Below are 23916 nucleotides of genomic sequence, written 5' to 3'. Positions count from 1 at the left end.
GTTGTCTCTCTTTCTCTCTCAAAAAAAAAAAAAATAAAAAATAAATTAAAAAATTACAATTTAAATTTAAAAAAGAAATTTTATATTAATATTCAGTGCCTTCATGGTGAATAGGGAAAAATACTGTCACCTTGAAAATTTTTCATAAAACAGTATGCTTCTTTGTATTATCACTTCAAATAAGCTGAGAGTATTTTTTCTCTAGTTTTTATTTAAATTCCAACTAGTTAACATCTGAATATATTTCTTACAGTTTATACTACTTAAATGTTAACATGATAAACTGATTAAAGTCTATAAAGTTTTAAATCAGTGATTTACAGATATTATCCTCTTAGAAATAAGAAATAGTCATATATCCACATTCTTGCAAGAGAAAAAATCTTGGAGAAGGACAAAACATAGTAGTATTGTCAAAGCTTCACACTTAGCCGATTTTGTATGTGTGATTACAGTTTTAAAAGCAAATATATTCTCAGCTGCTAAATCATAAAATGCTCTTAGTATTAGATAACTTACCACTGTTTTCATCTGCAGTTCCATCTAACTGAGGTATAGAAAGATTGGCTAGAAGCAAACTGTTATTACTCCATTCCATTTCTTCTTCTGAAGATGAATCATCCTCTTCAGTTGAGCTTCTATGGGTATTTCTACACAGTGATCTAGAGAATATTAAGATTCATTAGGAGTATGATCATAGAAAAATCATGTCAGATTAAAAATATTTGCTTAATCTGATGTTGTAATAGTAAAATTGAAAAGATCTGAAAATTAGAACCTCAAAAAGAAAAAGCAGATTTATCTTGCTTTGGTATTATGTTCTATAAAAAGTTACTGCAGATAAACTTAAAATTCTTTTCATGTGAGCTAGAAGACACCGTCATTCCTGTATCCAAAGTTCCACAATATCCTAGACTACCATATCTAATCATGTTCTTCCTTATATTCTCCCTCTCATCCTATTATTAGATCTGGATAACAGCTAGGCTGAGAACCCAATAACTTCTAAAAAGGTAGCATCCCGGCATATTTTAAGACGTCTCCATAAATATACAATCTCTACACTGTGAACTGGAAAAAACAAACACAAAAGTAAGCAAGGGGGTACTCCGGTCAGGCTGGAAGAGAAAACAGGGTTCAGAGGGGCTAGGAAGTAGTAGAGGTGTTGAGTCAATCTGAACAGCGGCTCTAAAGCAGGTTACTAAAGAATTCAGATGGACAGTGAATTCCAGATAGATAATCTCTTCAGGTTTCATCTCTTATCGATTTAAATTTTTTCACCAAGTCCTAGCTTGATACTTCCCTTTCTATCCATACCTAAGCTTTTCTTTCTCTGGTCTCAAAAATATGAAAGTGTCCCTTAATTATAGATATAACAGTTTCTCCATTAATCCTTTACCAAATCAAAATTCGTCCTAAAACCACTGTCTTAAGAGCTGAAAGAATTATTAGAGGTCATCTAGTCCAATTTTCTACTGAACGCAAAAACCTTATTTCAACAGATGACAAAATCTCCACTCTTACATTCTTAGTATAAGGGGCTTGCTTGCTGTCCATGAGCTAATCTTTTCCATTATTAATTGTTAGGATTTTTTTCCCCTCTGTTACACAGTACTTTCCAAATTCCATTCATTATTTCTGCTTTTGTTCTGTGTTGTTATATGAAGCCTATTGTTGCTATTTTCCATATGATAACTTTAAAATATTTGAAGGCATTTATAATTTATCCTGTAATTCCTCTCTAATTAGACCAAACATTATCTATCCTTTCTACTGTACTTTAAAAGTGACATGTTGGGAATGCAAGCTGGTGCAGCCACTCTGGAAAACAGTATGGAAACTCCTCAAAAAGTTGAACATGGTGCTACCCTATGACCCAGTAATTGCACTCCTAGGGATTTACCCCAAAGATACAAGTGTAGTGATCCAAAGGGGCACATGCACCCCAATGTTTACAGCAGTCATGCCCACAAAAGCCAAACATGGGAAGAGTCCAGATGTCCACTGACAGATGAATGGATAAAAAAGAATACTACTAAGAATACTAAGAAAAAGGAATAATATTAAGCCATCAAAAAGATGAAATCTGGCCATTTGGAAGACATGGATGAAGGGTATTGTGCTAAGCGAAATAAGTCAATCAGAGAAAGACAATTACCATGTGATCTCATTCATATGTGGAAGAAGAAAACAAAATAGAGGATCATAGGGGAAGAGAGAAAAAAATAAAATGAAATCAGAGAGGGAGACAAACCATAAGAGACTCTTAATCATTGGAAACTGAGGGTTGCTGGAGGGGAGGTGGGATGGGGGGATAGGGTAACGGAGTGATGCACATTAAGGAGAGCATGTGATGTAATGAGCACTGGGTATTATATAAGACTAATGAATCACTGACTTCTACCTTGGAAACCAATAATGTATGTTTAATTAACTGAACACAAAATTAGAAAAAATAAAAATAAATAAATAAAAGTAACAGTGTTCACAGATCCTTTTCTTTCTCTCCTTTCCCAGGATTCTTAAAATATGGTACTCAGAGCAAAATATGACGTCCAAATACAATTGAAGAACTCCTTTTCTAGACACTATACTTCTATTTTTCAATCTCTTTCTAAAGTACATTAATGAAATGTTTCAGTTTGTTTTCCCAAGGTTGACTTGGGCATGGTTTTCACAGGATTGGTCCAGTTAATGAACATATAGGCATCCATTAATTGTGGGACAAACCACGCCTATGATTTTAAACATGCTGACACTACTGGTAACCAGTAGATAGTGACTCTAAGAATTTTATATATTTGAATGTGTATCTACTTAATATAGGCTCAAAAATATAAATAGCTAAGAAACATCTAAGAAACTAAGAAACTGTAGAAAAATGCTAATGAGACACTAAAGGTAAAATCAAAGAAATAATACCAAAATAAAACAATCAAGAAAGAGAAAAACAAATGGAAATAAGAAAAAGTGAAATGCCACAATATCAATCAGATAGTCAACACATTGCTAAAATATGAAAGAAGCAATCCAATTTATTACAGCAAGACTTAAATACATCAAGTAAATACTGCAACTATTTTATTAATAAAATCTAAAATCTGTTAGAATAATAAATGTTACCCTAGGTACAGCTGGTAGCTAATAATTAAATTCATTATTTTGGCAACCATACAACACTACACTTACTGTGCTCCTAATAAAGTAAAATCATGGCTTTCCAACAAAAATTAAACCCAGAATAGATGATTAAGCCCAGAGAGATGGTCTACCTAGTCTGTATTTATAAAGCTGACTGACTAAACCTAAACACATGACTCTATATTAGGCATCACCTATTCAGTTCTGAGATATTTCTGGACTATATTCTGTCACCCAGTGAATTACCAACCTCTAATATTTGTGACAATCTCAATCCAGTCTAGCATGATACTTGGCATTTAAGCATTTATGTTGTTTTTAAGTGCAAAGTCATGTAAGTTCTTGTGAACCCACCTAATTGGTCACTACTGCCATGTTTTATGTTTTCTCCTTATCTACAAGGATACTATGTAAGACTTACAAGACCCAATATGATTATAACATTCCCCTAAATAACCATATTTTAAAAGGATATAAAGACAGTAGAGCATGGCGTGAACTCATGAAGATTCCTGATATTCTTTGCTTCCCTTCTTCCCTTTGAAGTTGTCCATGTTTACTTAATAATAGTAATTATTACCCCTATTATAAAGAAGGACTTAGAGGCAAGGAGGAGACCAATTAAAAAGTGAATCATAGTGTTCCAGATAAATGATAATGAAGGCCCAAACTAGGACATTAACCTTGGGAGGGAGGTGAGTGGAAGGACAGAATGGCAAAAGAGGGCAAGTCAAATACAACACTGAAGTTGCAAACTTCCAGAAGTAGGGGGGAATTTATTACAGAAATCACAGAGAAACAAGAACAAAGCCATCTATAGGCTGATGTGGTTGAGGCATTTCCCAATAGGCTATTCCATGCAAAGACTGATCAAGTTTATATTAAAAAATTGAAAAAACAATTTATAGAGATCTACAAAAAATTTTATGTCTTTCACTTCACTTTATTTTTTTAATAGTTAGGAAATATTGACAAAAGACATTTTATGACATTGTTAAGGGTCAAATCTATCAGGAAATCAAATACTGGTTCTGTCTGGACCAGGTAGCATTCGTTCTTCAAAGGTCAAGCTCTGAGTCTTTGAATGACTTATCACTGTCACAGGAAAGGGAACTGAGTACATGAAGCTAGGAAAGTATGAAATAATATTTTGTAGGTTTGGATTCTCCACCCATAGAATGAAAATGGAATTCTTTGAGGAAGCATATTGCGAAAATACAGAAGGAGCTTATATACACAGATAACAAGAGAACATTTCAAACAAAGAGTTCAGAAGTTCTGGTATTATCTACCTATGTTTGGAGGAGAGGCATATTCAGTGTTTCAGGCCCAGAGGCCCAATCTTTTTCCACATACAGAACATATATAAGTCAAATCAATCAGTTTCACAAGAAACTTAATTTGGAAAACCACAGTGCCATCTTATTAATTTAATTTGAGAAATGAAGAATACCAGTGTCTGTTTCTGAGACTCTTATTTACTTATTTTTAATATTTAATTCCTTCAGTCTAATCAGACCTAAAGGCTATTTCTTGTCTTCAAGCGGACTCTGTGACTGTTGCTGTAACCCATATAACTCTCAGAGGGTGTTCTTTTTCCTCAAGTTCAGGGATAAAGAGGCACTTCTACTTTGCCCCACTTACTATCAACAGATATTAATACTACATATGCAATTTCTAAAAGTTAAGTTTATGGGGGTAGAAGCAACTGGAGGAAGGTGGTCAAAAGATACAAACTTACAGTTGTAAGATAATTACTAGGGATGTAATGTACAACCTGGCGACTATAGTTACCACTCCTGTAGGATTAAAGAGGAAAGTTGTTAGAATGAATCCTGAGAGTTCTCATTACAAGGAGCAGCCTTTTTCGTCCTCATTTCTTTTTATTATATCTATATGCAATGAAAAATGTTAACTAAACTTATTTGTGGTAATCATTTCATAATATATGTTAAGTCAAACATTTATGCTGTACAACTGCAACTCATACACTGATATAGGTCAATTATATCTCAATAAAACTTGAAAAAAAAAACCCACCTAGGTTTAATCTTTTAATAAAACTGGAAAAAAACACCTAGGTTTAATCTTTTTAAATGTAGCAAAATTTTACTTTGCTTAGAATATGAAGTTTATGCCACATGAAAAACAAAGCACTACTTTAAAGGAATTTAAAAGAAGACTAGTTTACAAAGTATTTATATTATGAACAATAGTAAAAAATAACTGAAAGAACTAAAAAGTTACCTCTTTTTGGCACAAGGTTCTTCAATATTGCTGTCCCATCTCTGAGACATCACCAAACTAAGCTCCATTTCTTCTTTTTCAATCTGTGGTTCGTTTTCTTCATCATCACTATTTTGGGGATTTTTAGTGTTTCCAAAGAAATGACATGGTGATGGTATCCTATTTCTTCCCCCCTGATATCCATCATTTTCCAAACCAGCAAGAAGATGTACCAGAGCCTCATCAGGACTACTGTCCACTATAAAACAAGTGAAGCATCACTAACAAATAACTTTTCTAAATAACTGAACTAAGGTCAATTACATTCAATAAAATCACAGATGCTGGCACATACTGAAAAAATACAGCTGACACAAAGACTTCTGTCAATGTAACTGTTTTATCAAAGTGTGATGACCTTTGGACTCTTCGCACTGGAATGATTTTGTATCCTCATTAAAAGGAAGATTCCCCAGAACCCATCTTCTATCTCTTGAATCAGAACTTCTGAGTTAGGGCCTAGGAAGATGCATTTTAACAAGCTGTCCAAGCTTACTGCACAATTAAGCTTGAAGAACACTAAACCAAATAGGGTGACCAGGGTTTAAAACAAAATCAAAATACATAATAAATATGTGAATTAATGCTAAGGAAGAGGTGCCTTAAAAACCATACATGTGAATACCTTATTCTCACTTAAATTTTATTTAGTGCACAGGATAGTTAAATGAAACATGTGGTTGAAAAACACAAGAGAGCTTTAAAGTAGTCAATAACATTACTTAAAAAACTTTCAGCGTTTTTTTCCCCTTCTTCATGACTATAACGAGATGCCACTTCATATGCACTATGCTTGCCAAATCAAGACAAGTAGTAAGTATTGGCAAGGAAGTCGAAGAAGGAAGTTCTACATTGCTGGTCAGACTGTAAAATGGTACAGCAGCTTTGGGAAAAAGTTTGATGGTTTGTTGAAATGTTAAAAATAGTTACCATATGATACAGCAACTCCACTCCTGGTATATAACCAAGATACTAAAAATATATGTCCACACAAAAACCTATACATAAATAATCACAGCAGTATCATTTGTAATTGCCAAAAAGGTGGCAACTCATGTATCCATCATGTAAAGAATGGACAAATGAACTATATGGTATATCCATATGAGGGAATATTATTCAGTAGTGAATGAAATACTGATACATGCTACAATTTGAATGAACCTTGAAAACATGCTAAGTGAAAGAAGTCACAAACAAAAGGTTATATGATTCCATTTATATGAAATGACCCAAATAGGTAAATGCAGTAAAAAAGAGAATAGATAGATTAGTGGTTGCTAAGAGCTAAGAGGAGAGAAGAATGAGGAGTGACTGCTAATGGTTATGGAGTTGCTTTTTAGGGTGATAAAATGTCCCAGAATCAGATAGTGGTAATGGTTACATAACTGTGAACATGATAAAAATCACTGAACTTGGGGCGCCTGGGTGGCTCAGTTGGTTAAGCATCTGCCTTTGGCTAAAGTCATGGTTTCAGGGTCCTAGGATCGAGCCCCATGATAGGTTCCCTGTTCAGTGGGGAGTCTGCCCCTCATTTGTACTCACTCTCTCTCAAATAATCAAAAGTCTTTAAAAAAAAATCACTGAACCATATAAATTAGAAGGTAAATTTTCTGGTATGTGAAATACATCAATAAAACATTTTATTTTAAAAAGGGGGGGGAATGCGCCTAGGTGGCTCAGTCGGTTCAACATCTGACACTTGGTTTTCACTCACCTCATGATTTCAGGGTCATGAGCCTGAGCTCCACATCAGGCTCTGTACTCAGCAGGGAATCTGCCTGAGATTCTCTCTTCCTTTCCTTCTGCCCCTTCCCTCCCAAGCATGCTCTCTCTCACAGATAATAAATCTTAAATCAATAACAAATAATAAATAAATCTTTTTTAAAAAGACCATGAAGATAGAGGTTTGTTGCCATTTTGGCAAAAATCTCTCTTTTTAAAAAGATTTTATTTATTTACTTGACAGAGTGAGTACAAGATGGGAAAGTGGCAGGCAGAGGGAGAGCGAGAGGGAGAAGCAGGCTCCCTGCTCAGCAGGGATGTGGGGCTCCACTCCAGGAACTTGGGATCATGACCTGAGCTGAAGGCAGATGCTTAATGGACTGAGCCACCCAGGGGCCCCCAAAAATCTTTTCTTAAACCTAGTACTGCAGTTCATTTTTCCTGTCTCATTCTTTAAAAAAGAGCAGTATTAGCGAATGAATTACAGATATCTGACTTTCAGATCTTTGACTAGCATTAAGACTGCATTTTTGCAACCTTAGACAAGGTGGAATTTATCTACTGATGATATTCTATTTGCCTGTTTCATTCATGTCTATTTGCCTATTTCATTACATTGAAATAAGGATATGTCTCTCTCAGTATCTACTTCAATTTCCTTCATTTTCTCTATCTTCCTCTCTTTCAGCTGCTTATTTTTTCCTCTGGGTTATTTCCTTCTGCATATACCATTCATTTATAAAGGAAAAAAGTTTTCTACTCCTGTCTCAAATGTTCTTGATATATGACTGTGTACAATAATTTTGGTATTGTTCTTAGACAGTCAATTTGTGTTCCATTCAAGTAAAAATGAAGATAACTGACAGAGGACACTGTAGAAAGCTAGGAATACATATGAGACAGTAAGAATGAAAAAACAGAAAGCTCACAAAAAAAGAAACAAAAAATCACTAAATCAAGCAAAACAAGAGGAATGAAACTCAGTGACTTCTCACTTTTTACAATGAAATTTTAAATAAATTTCTGTAAAAGATGTCAGTAATTTAGACTATATTAAAGAAATGAAATCTGACAAATGACTTATGATGCTAATGAAAATGCATTTAGGGAGATGCAGAAATAACAGTCATATGCTACCCAAACAAAAATTAATGGCTTAATAAGAACTGTCCAGGGACATTTCTGATACTCACCAAGAAAAGAATTATGGTATTTTAATGTATTCAAATTTGGAAAAGTCTAACTAAAAAAAAATGCATTCTTCCCCTAAAGTAATAAGATTTTCCTCTAATCAAAGTGAAGTTAAAAGAAAAAAAGGCAAAGGAATTATTTTCTTTCACAATTTTTTTTTTTAAAGCTGTGTAGAAAACAAAAAACAAAGCTACTTCATTTAATTCACGGCTACATTTTATACTTGCAGCATTAACCTCTTCAAACCAAAGGAAAATACCCCCTCACATAACACACTTCCATTGATTAACATTCTGAAATTTATGGTAGAATTGCTACTTACAGAAAACTGGTGACTCACTCAGTCTTTGGGTCAAAGGCTGAAAAGTCTGACTATTTTCAATGAGGTTCAAAATTGCTTCTTCATTAATAAGAGCTTCCTCCACTTTGTGTGTAGTGAGACCTTAAGATGACAAAGAATACAAAAACATTAAAGCAACAGATTAAATCTTATTATTTAGAATTTATGTAAATTAGAAACCATAATGATGCAAACCTATTTATAAAATTTTGAAGTGTTACTGTGATATGTGTTAAGTAAAAACATTAAAAAACTTAGTAAGAGCCAGAGGAATATCTAACCAGTGACATGGAGTAATTATAAAGGAAAAAAATAAAACCAAAACCAGGGGTGCCTGGGTGATGCAGTTGGTTATGCCTCTGACTCTTGGTTTCTGCTCAGATTATAATCTCAGGGTGGTAAGATCGAGACCTACACTGGGCTCTGTGCTCATCAGCGAGGAGTCTGCTGAAGACTTCCTCTCCCTCAGGGCACCTGGGTGGCTCAGTTGTTAAACGGTTGCCTTCAGCTCAGGTCATGATCCCAGGGTCCTGGGATGGAGCCCCACATCGGGCTCCCTGCTCAGTGGGAAGCCTGCTTCTCCCTCTCCCACATGCCCCTGCTTCTGTTCCCTCTCTCGCTGTGTCTCTCTCTGTCAAAAAAATAAAATAAAATAAAATCTTAAAAAAAGACTTTCTCTTCCTCAGATAGAGAAGAAGGGAGTTGGGTACATTGGAGGGGGAGACAAACCAAACCATGAGAGACTGTGGACTCTGAGGGGGAGACAAACCATGAGAGATTGTGGACTCTGAGAAACAAACTGAGGGCTTCGGGGGGAGGGTGAGCCTGGTGGTGGGTATTAAGGAGGGCATGTATTGCATGGAGCACTGGGTGTGGTGCATAAACAATGAATTTTGGAACACTGAAAAAAACTAAAGTAAAATTCAAAAAAAAAAAAAAAAAAAAGACTTCCTCTCCCTCTCCCTTTGCCCCTCCCCCCATTCGTGATCATGTGTACACATACACACTCTCTCTCAAATGAATAAATCTTTTAAAAATTTTTTAAAAATTAAAAACCCTCCATCTGTGAATCACTAAATATTTACAAACTCTTTAGCTTCTTTGATCCTACCTAGTTTGTATAGTTATATTATCCTGATTAAATTAAAATATACAAAGGGAAAAGAGTAATATAATTATTCTCTATGGTTTAAAAATTACAAATTAATTTTATATTTCTCAGCTTTCAAGATCTAAAAATTTCTCCTTTAATGTATGATTTTTATAAGTCTAACTTGAACCACTGGATTAAATAATTTTAAGAATAAAGATAAGATGAGTCTCATAATCTAGTGAAAGGGAGAGAGCGAGCAAATAGCACTGGGAAAAAAGACTATAGTAAAAAATGGAAGGCAGTTAGAACTAAATGGAAAACAGTTCCGCTCTCTCCACTCATGCACTCTCTCTCTCAAATAAATAAAATCTTAAAAAAAAAAAAACCACAAGTTTTGAGGGGAACCTGGATGGCTCAGTTGGTTGGACAACCAACTCCTGGTTTCCACTTGAGTGGTGACCTCAGGTCTGTGAGACTGGAACATGACTGAGGTGGAAGAATTCAGTGGGAAAAAAAATTTGCAATAATATGTGAGAACTAGTTATTTACCTTTAGAAAAATATGGGGTGATTGAGTGGCTCAGTTGGTTAAGTGTCTACCTATTAATTTGAGCTGGTCATGATACTGGAGCCCTGATTCTCTCCCCCTCTCCCTCTGCCACCTCTTAAAAAACATATATAATTAGATCCTTATTACACATAAACGTAAAATTTCAGATAAGTATAAAATCTAAGTGTGAAAAACCAAACTGTAAGCATGCATAAGCCATAGGGATGAAAACTTGCATTACATCACAATAGGGAAGGACCCAACAGGAAATGAACCAAGAGCATTAATAAGTAATTCTCAGATAAAGACACACAAATGCTCAAACTTATTAGTAAGTAGGAAATACAAATTAAACTAAGGAGATACCATTTCAAAGAATCAAAATGGCAAAAATTTCTTGCATCTGATACTATCAAATGCCATTGAGGATGCAGGGAAATATAAGCTCTGATACACTGTGGGATTATAAACTTAGGATCATTTTATAGTGGAATTTTATAATACAGCATTACTACTATAATGTGATATTTTTATTATTAACATACTTCAAAATATAAAAAATGTAGCTCTAAAAAAAACAGGGCTTACAGGGAAAAAAAAGGTTAAGGCAAAATTTATGCAACTTTATAACCAGAACACTAATAAAATCAATAATTGGTACCTGAGGAGATAACTCTGATCAGTCAGGCAGGCAGCCAGTGTGGCTGGAAGCTGTCAAAAGTGGATATTAAAATGCACAGGAAATAATAGTATGGAAATGCTGGATACATTTTGATTAGAATGCAGCTGGCAGACGCTAAGACAAAGCAAGTGCAAGTAGAACTCTGAGCCAATAAGATGCCAATGAGGGGAGTCAGGAGACCTCAGGTGCAATCTGCCAGGAGGCAGAGATGGCACAGTACTGGGACACCTCCTAGGGAGAGAGGAAGCCCTGGGTGTAGATACCCATTTTGAATTTTAGTTAAATATAGTCAAAAGAGCCACTGCTGCTAATGCAACAGTCTAAAGGAGGCTTTTCCAGCAGAAAGTTGTAATTCTACTGCTGCTATTCTGGCTCCCCTTCCGAGAAAAGCTGAGTATCAAACAATGTGACTTGGAGGAAAACTTTCATTATTCTTTTATTTACCAATCGTGTAAAATCTAACTACCTTACTTCTAGAAACCTGTTAGAACAGATGCTATCTAGGTAGAGTACTTATACTCTCAGACCTGGCAAATTATATTTCTATATGTTTTCTACAAAGAAACTCTTGCCTCAAGGTGACAAAAATAACACTATTAATAACAATGCAAAAGTGAAAACCATCTAATGGTTGTAGAGAAGCAGATAAACATGTTTAGTCTTACAAAGGAACACTTCAGCAGATAAAATGAGTGAACTAGAAACATGTATGAAAAAGGAAAGATTTCAAAGTTATACTGTTGACATAAGATACTCAACATCATTAATAACAAGGGAAAAGATAATTAAAACCATAATGAGATACCATTTCACACACACTAGGATAGCTATATAAAAAAAAATAACAAATGTTCTTGGGGATGCAGGGTCACTGCAACTTTCACATACTGTTGGTAGAAATGTAAAACAGTATAGTCACATTGGAAAAACAGTATTGTAGTTTATTAAAAAGTTAAATGTAAGTTTATCAAATGACCCAGCAATTCCATTCTTGTATCTCTAAAGAAAAATGCAAATACATGCCTACACAAAGACTTACATATAAGTGTTCATAGCAGCATTATTCTTTTTTTCAATTAACATATAATGTATTATTTGCTCCAAGGGTACACATCTGTGAATCATCAGGCTTACAAAATTCAAAGGACTGACCATCACACATAACCTTCCCAATGTTCATAACCCAATCACCCTATACCTATCTCCTGATCCCTCAGCAACCCTGTTTGTTTCAGGAGATTAAGAGTCTCTTATGGTTTGTCTCCCCTCCCGATCCCATCTTGTCTTATTTTTCCTTCCCTATTCACCCACAATCTCCCGACCTCCCTCTCAAATTCCTCATATCAGAGAGATCATATGATAATTGTCTTTCTCTGATTGACTTATTTCACTTAGCATAATACCCTCTAGTTCCATCCATGTCATTGCAAATGGTAAGACTACATTTCTTTTGATGGCTCCATAGTATTCCATGGTATATATATATACCACATCTTCTTTATCTATTCACTGTTGATAGACATCTAGGTTCTTTCCCTAGTTTGGCTATTGTGGACATTGCTGCATAAACATTCAGGTGCACGTACCCCTTCCAATCACTACATTTGTATCTTTAGGGTAAATACTTAGTAGTGCAATTGCTGACTCACATAGTCTATTTCCAACTTTTTGAGGAACTTCCATACTGTTTTCCAGAGTGGCTGCACCAGTTTGCATTCTCACCAACAGTGCAGGAGGGTTCCCCTTTCTCCACATCTTCACCAACATCTGTCATTTCCTGACTTGTTAATTTTAGCCATTCTGACTGGTGTGAGGTGGTATCTCACTGTGGTTTTGATTTGTATTTCCCCGATGCCAAGTGATGTTGAGCACTTTTTCATGTGTCTCTTGGCCATTTGGATGTCTTCTTTGCAGAAATGACTGTGTCTTCTGCCCATTTCTTGATTGGATTATTTGTTCTTTGGGTGTTGAGTTTGATAATTTCTCTATAGATTTTAGATACTAGCCCTTTATCTGATATGTCATTTGTGAATATTTTCTCCCATTCTATCAGTTGTCTTTTGGTTTTGTTGACTGTTTCCCTTGTGCAAAGGCTTTTGATCTTGAGGAAGTCCCAATAGTTCATTTTTGCCCTTGCTTCCCTTGTCTTTGGCGATGTTTCTAGGAAGAAGTTGCTGCGACTGAAATCGAAGAGGTTGCTACACAAGTTCTCCTCAAGAATTCAGATGGATTCCTATCTCACATTGAGGTCTTTCATCCATTTTGAGTCTACTTTTGTGTGTGTCGTAAGGAAATGGTCCAGTTTCATTCTTCTGCATGTGGCTGTCCAATCTTCCCAACACCATTTGTTGAAGAGATTGTCTTTTTTCCATTGGACATTCTTTTCTGCTTTGTCGAAGATTAGCTGACCATAGAGTTGAGGGTCCATTTCTGGGCTCCCTATTCTGTTCCATTGATCTATGTGTCTGTTTTTGTGCCAGTATCATACAGCTTTGTAATAGAGCCTGATGTCCGGAATTGCGATGTCATGAACTTTGGCTTTCTTTTTCAACATTCCTCTGGCTACTCAGGGTCTTTTCTGGTTCCATATAAATTTTAGGATTATTTGCTCAATTTCTTTGAAAAAAAAAATTAATGGTATTTTGATAAGGATTGGACTAAATGTGTAGATTGCTTTAGGTAGCATCGACATTTTCACAATATTTGTTCTTCTGATCCATGACCATGGAACATTTTTCCATTTCTTTGTGGCTTCCTCAATTTCTTTCATGAACACTATAGTTTTCTGAGTACAGATTCTTTGCCTCTTTTTTTAGGTTTATTCCTAGGTATCTTATGGTTTGGGGTGCAATTGTAAATGGACAACTTAATTTCTTTCTTCTGTTTGCTGTTGGTATACAGAAATGCAACTGATTTCTGGGCATTGATTTTATATTCTGACACTTTACTGAATTCCTGTATGAGTTCTAGCAGTTTTGGAGTGGAGTCTTCAGGGTTTTCCACATAAAGTATCATATCATCTGCAAAGAGTAAGAGTTTGACTTCTTCTTTGCTGATTCAGATCCTTTAGTTTCTTTTTGTTGTCTGAGTGCTGAGACTAGGACTTCTAGTACTATGTTGCACAGCAGTGGTGACAATGGACATCACAGCTGTGTTCCTGACCTTAGGGAAAAACTCTCAGTTTTTCCCCATTGAGAATGATATTCGCTGTGGGTTTTCATAGATGGCTTTGATGATACTGAGGTATGTATCCTACATCCCTACACTTTGAAGAGTTTTGATCAACAAAGGATGCTGTACTTTGTCAAATACTTTTTCTGCCTCTATTGAGAGTATCATATGGTTCTTGCTCTTTCTTTCGTTAACGTATCACATTGATTAATTTGTGGATGTTGAACAAACCTTGCAGACCAGGAATAAATCCCACTTGGTCGTGGGGAATAATCCATTTAATGTCCTATTGGCTAGTATTTTGGTGAGAATTTTTGCATCTGTGTTCATAAGGATATTGGTCTGTAGTTCTTTTTGATGGGGTCTTTGTCTGGTTTTGGCATCAAGGTAAAGCTGGCCTCATAAAATGAGTTTGGAAGTTTCCCTTCCACTGCTATTTCTTGGAAAAGTTTCAGGAGAATAGGTTATTAACTCTTCTCTAAATGTTTGGTAGAATTCCTCTGGGAAGCCGTCTGGCCCTGGGCTCCTGTTTTTTTTATTATTATTTTTTAATTTTCAAAAATTTATTATTTATTTATTTGTTGGGAGATTTTTGATGACTGCTTCAATCTCCTTACTGGTTATGGGTCTGTTCAGGTTTTCTATTTCTCCCTAGTTCAGTTTTGGTATTTTATATGTCTCGAGGAATGCATCCATTTCTTCCATATTGTCAAATTATCTGGTGTACAGTTGCTCATAATATGTTCTTATGATTGTTTGTATTTCTTTGGTGTTGGTTCTGATCGCTCCTCTTTTATTCATGATTTTATTAATTTGGATCCTTTCTCTTTTCTTTTTGATAAGTCTGGCCAGGGGTTTATCAATCTTATTAATTCTTTCAAAGAACCAGCTCCTACTTTTGTTGATTTGTTCTTCTGTTCTTTTGGTTTCCATTTTATTGATTTCTGCTCTTTTATTATTTCTCTTTTGCTGGGTTTAGGCTTTCTTTGCTGCTCTTTCTCCAGTTCCTTTAGGTGTAGGGTTAGGTTGTGTACTTGAGATCTTTCTTATTTCTTGAGAAAGACTTTTATTGCTATATACTTTCCTCTCAGGACTGCCTTTGCTGTGTCCCAAAGATTTTGAACAGTTGTGTTTTCATTTTCATTTGTTTCTATGAATTTTTTAATTCTTCTTTAATTTCCTGGTTGACCCATTCATTATTAAGTAGTATACTCTTTAGCCTCCATATATTTGAGTTCTTTCCAACTTTCCTCTTATGATTGAGTTCTAGTTTCAAAGCATTGTGGTCTGAAAAATATGAAGGGAATGATCCTTTTTTTTTTTTTTTACTAGTTGAGACTCGATTTGTGACCCAAGATGTTACCTACTCTGCAGAATGTTCCATGTACACTAGAGAAGAATGTATACTCTGTTGCTTTGGGATGGAATGTTCTGAATATATCAGTGATGTCCATCTGATCCAGGGTGTCATTTAAAGCCTTTATTTCCTTGCTGATCTTTTGCTTGAATGATCTGTCCATTTCAGTGAGAGGGGTGTTAAAATCCCCCACTATTATTGTATTATTGTTGATGTGTTTCTTTTGATTTTGTTATTAATTGGTTTATATAACTGGCTGCTCCTGTGTTAAGGGCATAGATATTTAAAACTATTAGATCTTCTTGTTAGAGCCTTTAAGTATGATATAGTGTCCTTCATCTCTTATTATAGTCTTTGGCTTGAAATCTAATTTATCTGATATAAGGATTGCCACTCCAACTTTCCTTTCATATCTATTAGCATGGTAAATGGTTTTCCACCCCCTCATTTTAAATCTGGAGGTGTCTTTGGGTCTAAAATGAGTTTCTTGTGGACAGCATATTGATGGCTCTTGTTTTTTTATCCATTCTGATACCCTGTGTCTTCTGATTGGGGCACTTAGTCCATTTACATTCAGGGTAACTATTCAAAGATATGAATTTAGTGCCACTGTATTGTCTGTAAGGTGACTGTTACTGTATATTGTCTCTGTTCCTTTCTGGTCTACTACTTTAAGGGTCTCTCTTTGCTTAGAGGATCTCTTTCAATATTTCCTGGAGGGCTGGTTTGGTGTTTGCAAATTCTTTTAAGTTTTGTTTGTCCTGGAAGCTTTTTATCTCTCCTTCTATTTTCAGTGACAGTCTAGCTAGATACCATATTCTTGGCCACATATTTTTCTCGTTTAGTGCTATGAGTATATCATGCCAGTCCTTTCTAGCCTGCCAGGTCTCTGTGGGTAGATCTGCTGCCAATCTAATATTTATACCATTGTAAGTTACAGATTTCTTGCCCTGAGCTGCTTTCATGATTTTCTCTTTGTCCCTAAGAGTTGTTAAGTTTTATTATGAGGGGGTGTGGACCTATTTTTATTGATTTTGAGGGGGGATTCTCTGCCTCCTGGATTTTGATGCTTGTTCCCTTTGCCAAATTGGGGGAATTCTCTGCTATAATATGGTCCAATATACCTTCTGCTGCTCGCTCTCTCTTTCTTCTTCTTCTGGGATTCCAATTATTCTAATGTCGTTTCATCTTATAATATCACCTATCTCTTGAATTCTCCCCTTGTGGTCCAGTAGTTGTTTGTCTCTTTTTTGCTGGTTCTTTATTCTCCATCATTTGGTCTTCTATATCACTAATTCTCTCTTCTGCTTCATTTATCCTAGCAATGAGAGCCTCCATTTTTAAAAATTAATTAATTAATTAATTTTTACTATTATTTTTTATAAACATGTATTTTTATCCCCAGGGGTACAGGTCTGTGAATCGCCAGGTTTACACACTTCACAGCACTCACCAAGAGAGCCTCCATTTTTGACTGGACTTCATTAATAGCTTTTTAAATTTCAATATGGTTAGATTTTAGTTCTTTTATTTCTCCAGTAAGGGGTTTTATTTCTCCAGAAAGGGATTCTCTAGTATCTTCCATGCTTTTTTCAAGCCCAGCTAACAGCTTGATAATCGTCATTCTGAGCTCTAGTTCTGACATATTACTAATGTCCATATTGATTAGGTCCCTAGCCATTGGTACTGCTTTTTGGTTTTTTTTTTTTTGTGGTGAATTTTTCCACCTTTTCATTTTGTCCAGATAAGAATAGATAAATGAGAGAACAAGAACAAAATACTAAAAGGGTGGCAAAGATCCCAGAAAAATATACACTAACCAAATCATAAGAGACCCAAAACTGGGGCGGGGGGGAGGGAGAAGGAGGCAAAGTTAAAAAAAAATTTTTTTTTAATTAAAAATAAACAATAAAAAGTTAAAAAAAAATTATATGTATTATACTGGTGAACAGAACAGAGCCAGCCACTCGATTTTGAGTGTTCTGGTCTCTTAGAAGAAACTACCTCCCCAAATTTTAAAGCATGAAAAACTTACATATATATATATATGCAAAAATAAGGGTAAACACGATGAAGGGATGGAATGTTACTATAAAGATGAGAATTAAAAAGGATTCTAAAACAGGAATTGATAAGTTTAAAAAAAAAAAAGAAGAGCGAATGTGATCAGGCTGGAGACTGGAACAGAGCCATGTGCTAGACTTAGGGTATATTTTGATCTATTAGAAGAAATTGTATCCCAAAATTTTAAAGAAAAAAACCCTATATGTATATAAAAAATAAGGTTAAATACAATGAACAGACAGAATATGACTGTAACAATGAAAACTTAAAAAGGTTTTTTAAAAAAGGTATTGGTAAGATAAAATAGTTTTAAAAACGTTAAAATAGTTAAGAGGAAAAGTTAAAAAATAGAATAAGAAAAAAATTAAGTTTAAAAAAGTTACCTTTGAAAGACTAAAGGATCATGGGGGAAAAGCCATGAATTCTTGTGTTGCTTTCCCCTAGCTCTGGAGTTTTGCAGTTCTCATTGATTCGTGAACTTGGTCTTCACTGGATGTTCCTGCTGAACATCTGGGGGAGAGGCCTACTGTCATGATTCTCAAATGTCTTTGCCTGAGGAGGAATTGTACCGCCCTTGCTGGGGGACAGGCTAAGTAATCTGCTCGGGTTCGCTCTTGGTAGCTTTTGTTTCCTGAATGCTTTCCATACAGCTTTGGAGGTCAGGAATGAAGATAGTGCCCTCCAAATCTCTGGCCCGTAGCAGTGGAGAGCTCGTGGCCCCACTCCTTAATGCGTCCTCAGAGAAAAGCTGTCAATCCCTCCTGTCTCCCTGGTCTCTGGCTGCACTCCATGTTCACCCAAGCTGTGACCCAGCATTTCTATCTCTGGCACATAGACCCATTTGGAGTCTCCAAACGCAGCAGATTCCTGCCGTGTGCTCCCATGCTGCTCCTCCCAGAGGAGGAAGGAGGGGATCTCTCCAGATCTGCCACTTGTGCGGTCCCTGCTCAAACATCAGTAGCTAGACTGTGACTTGGATGACGGTTTAAGGTAACCCCAAGCTGAGAGCTCACTGCTCAGCTCCAGCTCTGTAGCCAGCTTCCCTGCTCCAATACCTGGGAGCTTTGCCACACTCAGTCACCCCTGGGTCTTTCTATGTCCCTGCAGGTCTTGAGATTACACTGTCCCTGCGAGGGTTCCACCCCTCACTTAGCCTCTGGAAAACATCACTCAGTGGAGCAGAATTCTAGAAGTTCCGATTCTGTGCTCTGCTGCTCCCTCACTTGCTGGGAAATAGCCCCTCCTCCCGTGGTCTCTCTTCCCATCGCTTTGGATTCACTTCTCCACAGGTCCTACCTTCCAGAAAGTGGTTGATTTTCTGTTCCTAGAATTGCTGCTCTTCTTCTCTTCTATCTCCTGTTGAATTTGTAGGTGTTCAGAATGGTTTGATAACTAGCTATCTGAAATCCTGGTACCTGATGATATTTCAGTTTCCTACTCCTCTGCCATCCTGCTTCCTCTCTCTTGCAGCATTATTCTTAAGAGCCCAAAAAGTGGAAACTCAAATATCCATCAACTGATTAATGAATTAACAAAATATAGTAATAGCCGAAAAATGCAATACTATCTGGTAATAAAATTTTAAAGATTTAAATACTGATACTATAATATGGATGAACCTGAAATATGCTAAATGAAAGACACAGAAGATTATATATTGTGTAATTTCATTTATACGGTATATCTAGAAAAGACAAAATCTTGAAAGACAGAAAAGTGGATTAGTGATTACTTATGGTTGGAGGTGGGAAAAGATGTGCCTGCAAATGGACACAAGGAATCCTATGAGGTGAAGGAAATGTCCTAAAATTGAATTATGGGGATCTTTGCACAACTCTGTAAGTTTACTAAATCACTGAATTATACACTTAAAGATTGTTTATTTTTATTTGTTTGTCAGAGAGGGAGAGGGCACAAGCAGGGGGAGTGGCAGGCAGAGCAGGCAAAGGGAAAAGCAGGCTCCCCACTGAGCAAGAAGCCCAATGTGGGACTCAATCCGAGGACCCTGGAATCATGACCTGAGTGGAAGGCAGATGCTTAACCTACTGAACCCACCCAGGTGTCCCTGAATTGTACACTAAAAATAAGTGTGTTTTATGTTATACAAATCATACCTCAAATTATTAATTAATTAATTGATTAAAGGCTCCACACCCAGCATGCAGCCCAACTCAAGAGCTTGAACTCAACCCAAAGATCAAGACCTGAGCTGAGATCACAAGTCAGATGTTTAACTCATGAGCCACCCAGGTGCCTCCTCAATTAAATTATTTTTAAAGTGTTGAATGAAAAAAGCAAGTTGCTTAATTTATTTCAAGTAGAATATCACTTATGTAAAATTTAAAACCCCAAATAGCAGTATATATTATGGATATACATACATAAGAAAATATACAATCATATATGGTAACAATTTACACCAACTTTAGAACAGTGTTACCCTCTAGAAATGAAGAAAACGTAAAGGAATGGAAGAAACTTAGCTACCTCAACCAAATTCTACTGTAGTTCTATGGTAGTATTTTCTGTATACTTGCAAAACAAACCTCACCTTTGCTCAACTCTGTATCTTTGTGGACTTCTACCATATTGGCTGGTGTACACTGAAGAATATCAGGAGATAGAACTTCAGAGTGCAATGTTAACTCGGCAGAGAACTCCTGAGATCCATCGCTGTAGTCCACTGATCCTGATAATGTTCTGCTTAATTAAAACATATCCTTTATAAAACAAACTAGATAGCCAAGCAATAAAATTCGTTCTGAGATCTATAATAAATAACCACTTACACAGAGAAATCATTCTGTTTGAGAATTTCCTGAAGTCTCTTCTGAAAATTTTTTTCACTTTCTGTTGCTGGCACAAACCTGCGATCTTTGAATTTTAAAAGTGCATTAAAACATGTGGATAACAAATGAATGAAATATTTTCCTTTCTCTTAGAGTAGCTTTTAAAATAGTTACAATTTCCTATCTTTCTCTTGACACATATAATACCACCTAAAAGTAGTCCTATTATAAAGTCAAACAAAAGGGAAATGGTTGATACTGAAGTTATAAAATTAAGCACTTAAAGTCAGTTCAAGATTAAGTTCTATAATTATAACTTAAATCTAAAACAAAAACATTGCTCTCTACCTATAAATGTACCACATACTCTGAACCTAGAAATTTCCCCCTTATAAAATATTTCTATCTTAGAATGCCTTAGAAGGCATTCAAAATTTATCATAGCATTTTTAGTGTCTAAGACACAATGAAAGTTTTAATTGGACTTCAATGTATAATTATTACTGTATTTCAAATATATTTACCTCGTGAATTATGTCTTTTTATTCTTTTATATGTATCTCTAATTCTTTTATTTTTACTTAAAATTTTTATTGTATTCATGGCATTTAAGCCCTCAAATTCTTTTTTGAATGTAGAAGAATTTAGTAATACATAAAATACATTAAATGAGTATTTTTTTCTGAGCTGTACAAGATGATCATAGCAGGAATTTAAGGACATACAAAGAAAATAGTTTAAGGGCAGTATTTCAAGGATTACGTTTTCATAGCTTAATGAACAAAATGTAGTGGTTCTACGTTGGGACTCTTCTACAAAAACCCAGAACACACTAGAAAATAAAAAAGGAGCAAAGAGGTGGGACAAGAAGACAAGGTAAGGTCAAAACTGGACAATGAAGATGACAGTTTCTATGGTGGTTGGGAGTATGGGTGGAGGGAGAAAATAATGAGTGACACTTTGAAGGTAAAGAATTACAGTTCAGAGCAATGACAGAAGGCAAAAATTAGAACATTTAAAGATAACTTGAAAAGTAAAATTTAACGTCAAGGTAAAAATTCAATGGCTTAAATTTTAGAAAAAAAAAAAAAAAAAATCACCAGAGTACTATTGGGTTTATACCTTGTGATTCAGGTTGGCTAATTTGAGAAGTTTCATTTCTGTTTCTTCGCCGTTGCTTTTCATCTTCCCATATGGCCTGCAGACCAGGGTTTCCACCAATTTGAGCTATAATCACAATAATACTTCAATATGACAAGGATCAAAGTGAAAAATATTTGCTCAGAAAAAGAAATCCAAAGTTTAAAAAAACAAATACTGCCTTAAAAAAAAATTACCTGCTTTGTGTAATAAAATGACCAAACATTCCCAATCTACATTATTACATTATTCTTTTGTTTTACTTTTCTTCCTACTGGCTCCCCAAAACCCAGCAAATGAGTAAGATTCAAGCACTTGATGACAGTCAATACACTTAAGAGTTCCCTCCCTGGTATATAACCTGAAAATTTAAAAATTGAAAGGCAGAATATATGAAATTCTTTTATGATGGCTGATGAATTTAGTGTCTTACTTTAGGCTCATGTCTATGCAAATATACTTAACATGAATGGACGTACCAGTGAAAAAATAATGACTGTCTCATCAGAGGTACAGAAGAAATCTTCCTAACATTTTTGTATCCCCCCCTTTTTTTTTCTTAATTTTTTATTTTTTTATAAACATATATTTTTATCCCCAGGGGTGCATCCCCCTTTTATAATATATTACTTCTCTACTACTGTTTTCTTACCTACTTTTTCTACTCTATTTTGGTCATTAAATTTTAAAAATAAAAACACATATTAATAATTGTGTATATACCTTCAATGTCCAGCCGATTTAAGATATCAGCAGCTACAGCATCCACTTCTAGTTCACATGTACTCTGTGGTTCAACACCTTCCAGTATTAAAGAGCTGTATTAAGAAGATATCCAAAAATATAATAAATCAGGGGTGCCTGGCTGGCTCAGTCAGTAAAGCATGCAACTCCTGATCTTGGGGCTGTGAGTTCAAGCCCCGTATTGGGCAGGGATTACTTAAAAAATAAATAACATTTAAAAAACATGTGTCACATAACTGTAACTTTTCATGTTTAGTGATATTATAGTAAGTCACAATTATTCATGATGATACTGTGTGTATACATATAAAGAAATAAAATACAGGAAGAGAAAAATACAAAACCTGTTGTCTTGACAACTCTATTGAGATTCTTTTTCAGTATATTTCATATATTTTGGTTCATTATATTTTATATGTAAGGAATGTACAATGTTTTAGCATAAGGGTCATGGCCAGGGAGAATGGGATTAGATGACAACAGAGGGATACAGAAGCCACATACATTTGTAATCACTTGCCTAGAGGCATCTTCCTCAGCAATCATAGCTGGTTAAAAAACAATGAGGACAGAATATGCAGCAAGAGATAAGGGGAAGAGAGCCTACTGAAAAGTGGGGCAAATGATACTGTTCTCCCTGCCTTCAACCACTGCTGAGCTAAGGAACGTTTTAAAAGTCTCCATAACTACAGAACTGAGAAACTATATGAGTTCAACAGTGGGATCATAGCTAAGAAAAGTGCTGATACCACAAGGCTATTAATTCTTATGACGACTTCAGAGGGTTGTTCCCCACTAATGTTCATTTACTCAAAAGCATTTTTTTTTTCATCAGAGCAGGATTAGGAAGATACCATATAATTAACCCTGTTTGACAGAATGAACATACAGCATCTATTATGAATACAAGTTTACTCATTCCAAAATTTAGATGATCTACAAATACTGGCCCCAAATGAAAAGGAGAACTTTTATTAGAAAGCGGGTGATGGCAGATTTCATTAACATTTTTAGTTGAAAGATATTTTTTTTAATGTTTTAAGAGAAACATATTAGCAAAACCTAATTTTCTCTTATCTATCCTTAAGGATCCCTAAGGAAATCCCTATATGTACATATTTATATATATATGTAGATACAAAACATACCTGTATCTTTTTACCATTCTGACAGAGAAGGGACACGTTAGCTAGCCTATCACAATATATCCCTTTCACTTTCAGAAAAAAAAATTATCAATGTAGCTTTTCTTTTTATCCACATAATTTAATAAAACCAGTTTTACCATGAATTGAAATAGTAGATAAAATAGTTTGGTCAACAGTTTTCTCCTTTTACCAAAAAGCTTCACAATTTTTGCAAGAATTATACTATAAATTTCAAGGGTGAATTTCCCAGGAGCAACATATTCATGATAAAAGATGGGAATGATAACAACAAAAAAAAGCAATCTCATAGTAAAAATTTACAACTATTTCTTGCCTTTATTACAAAACTACTTTAGACATTCAGTATAGGTGGTGTTCCTAGTGAAAGGAAGTAATTTTCACACTAAAAATGTTTCCAGGGGCACCTGGATGGCTCAGTGGGTTAAGCCTCTGCCTTTGGCTCAGGTCATGATCTCAGGCTCCTGGGATCGAGCCC

The 23916-nt window shown here is 35.4% G+C and overlaps 1 protein-coding gene across 6 annotated transcripts in view; it reads right to left on the bottom strand.

Annotated features, from left to right (window-relative positions):
* Positions 1 to 23916, bottom strand: part of REV3L (REV3 like, DNA directed polymerase zeta catalytic subunit) — a 216175-nt gene that overhangs the window by 117365 nt on the left and 74894 nt on the right. For 5 of the 6 annotated variants that reach the window (XR_006606812.1, XM_045080200.1, XM_045080201.1 and 2 more), the window contains exons 6-12: positions 22252 to 22346; positions 21511 to 21615; positions 20389 to 20473; positions 20151 to 20302; positions 8666 to 8785; positions 5389 to 5626; positions 520 to 662 (exon numbers count right to left, since the gene is read on the bottom strand). Coding sequence is in view for 5 of the 6 variants with exons in the window: in XM_045080200.1 (XP_044936135.1) it covers positions 520 to 662; positions 5389 to 5626; positions 8666 to 8785; positions 20151 to 20302; positions 20389 to 20473; positions 21511 to 21615; positions 22252 to 22346 (938 nt within the window). In the remaining variant the exon portion in view is untranslated. The remainder of the gene's footprint in view (positions 1 to 519; positions 663 to 5388; positions 5627 to 8665; positions 8786 to 20150; positions 20303 to 20388; positions 20474 to 21510; positions 21616 to 22251; positions 22347 to 23916) is intronic. The other variant, XM_004753516.3, reaches the window with a different exon arrangement.

The sequence above is a fragment of the Mustela putorius genome, unplaced genomic scaffold (assembly GCF_011764305.1).
Source record: "Mustela putorius furo isolate JIRA1106 unplaced genomic scaffold, ASM1176430v1.1 tig00000450_pilon_pilon_pilon, whole genome shotgun sequence".
Lineage (NCBI taxonomy): Eukaryota > Metazoa > Chordata > Mammalia > Carnivora > Mustelidae > Mustela > Mustela putorius.
Note: the sequence above shows the minus strand (reverse complement) of the source record. Positions and strands in the feature narration are given on the sequence as shown.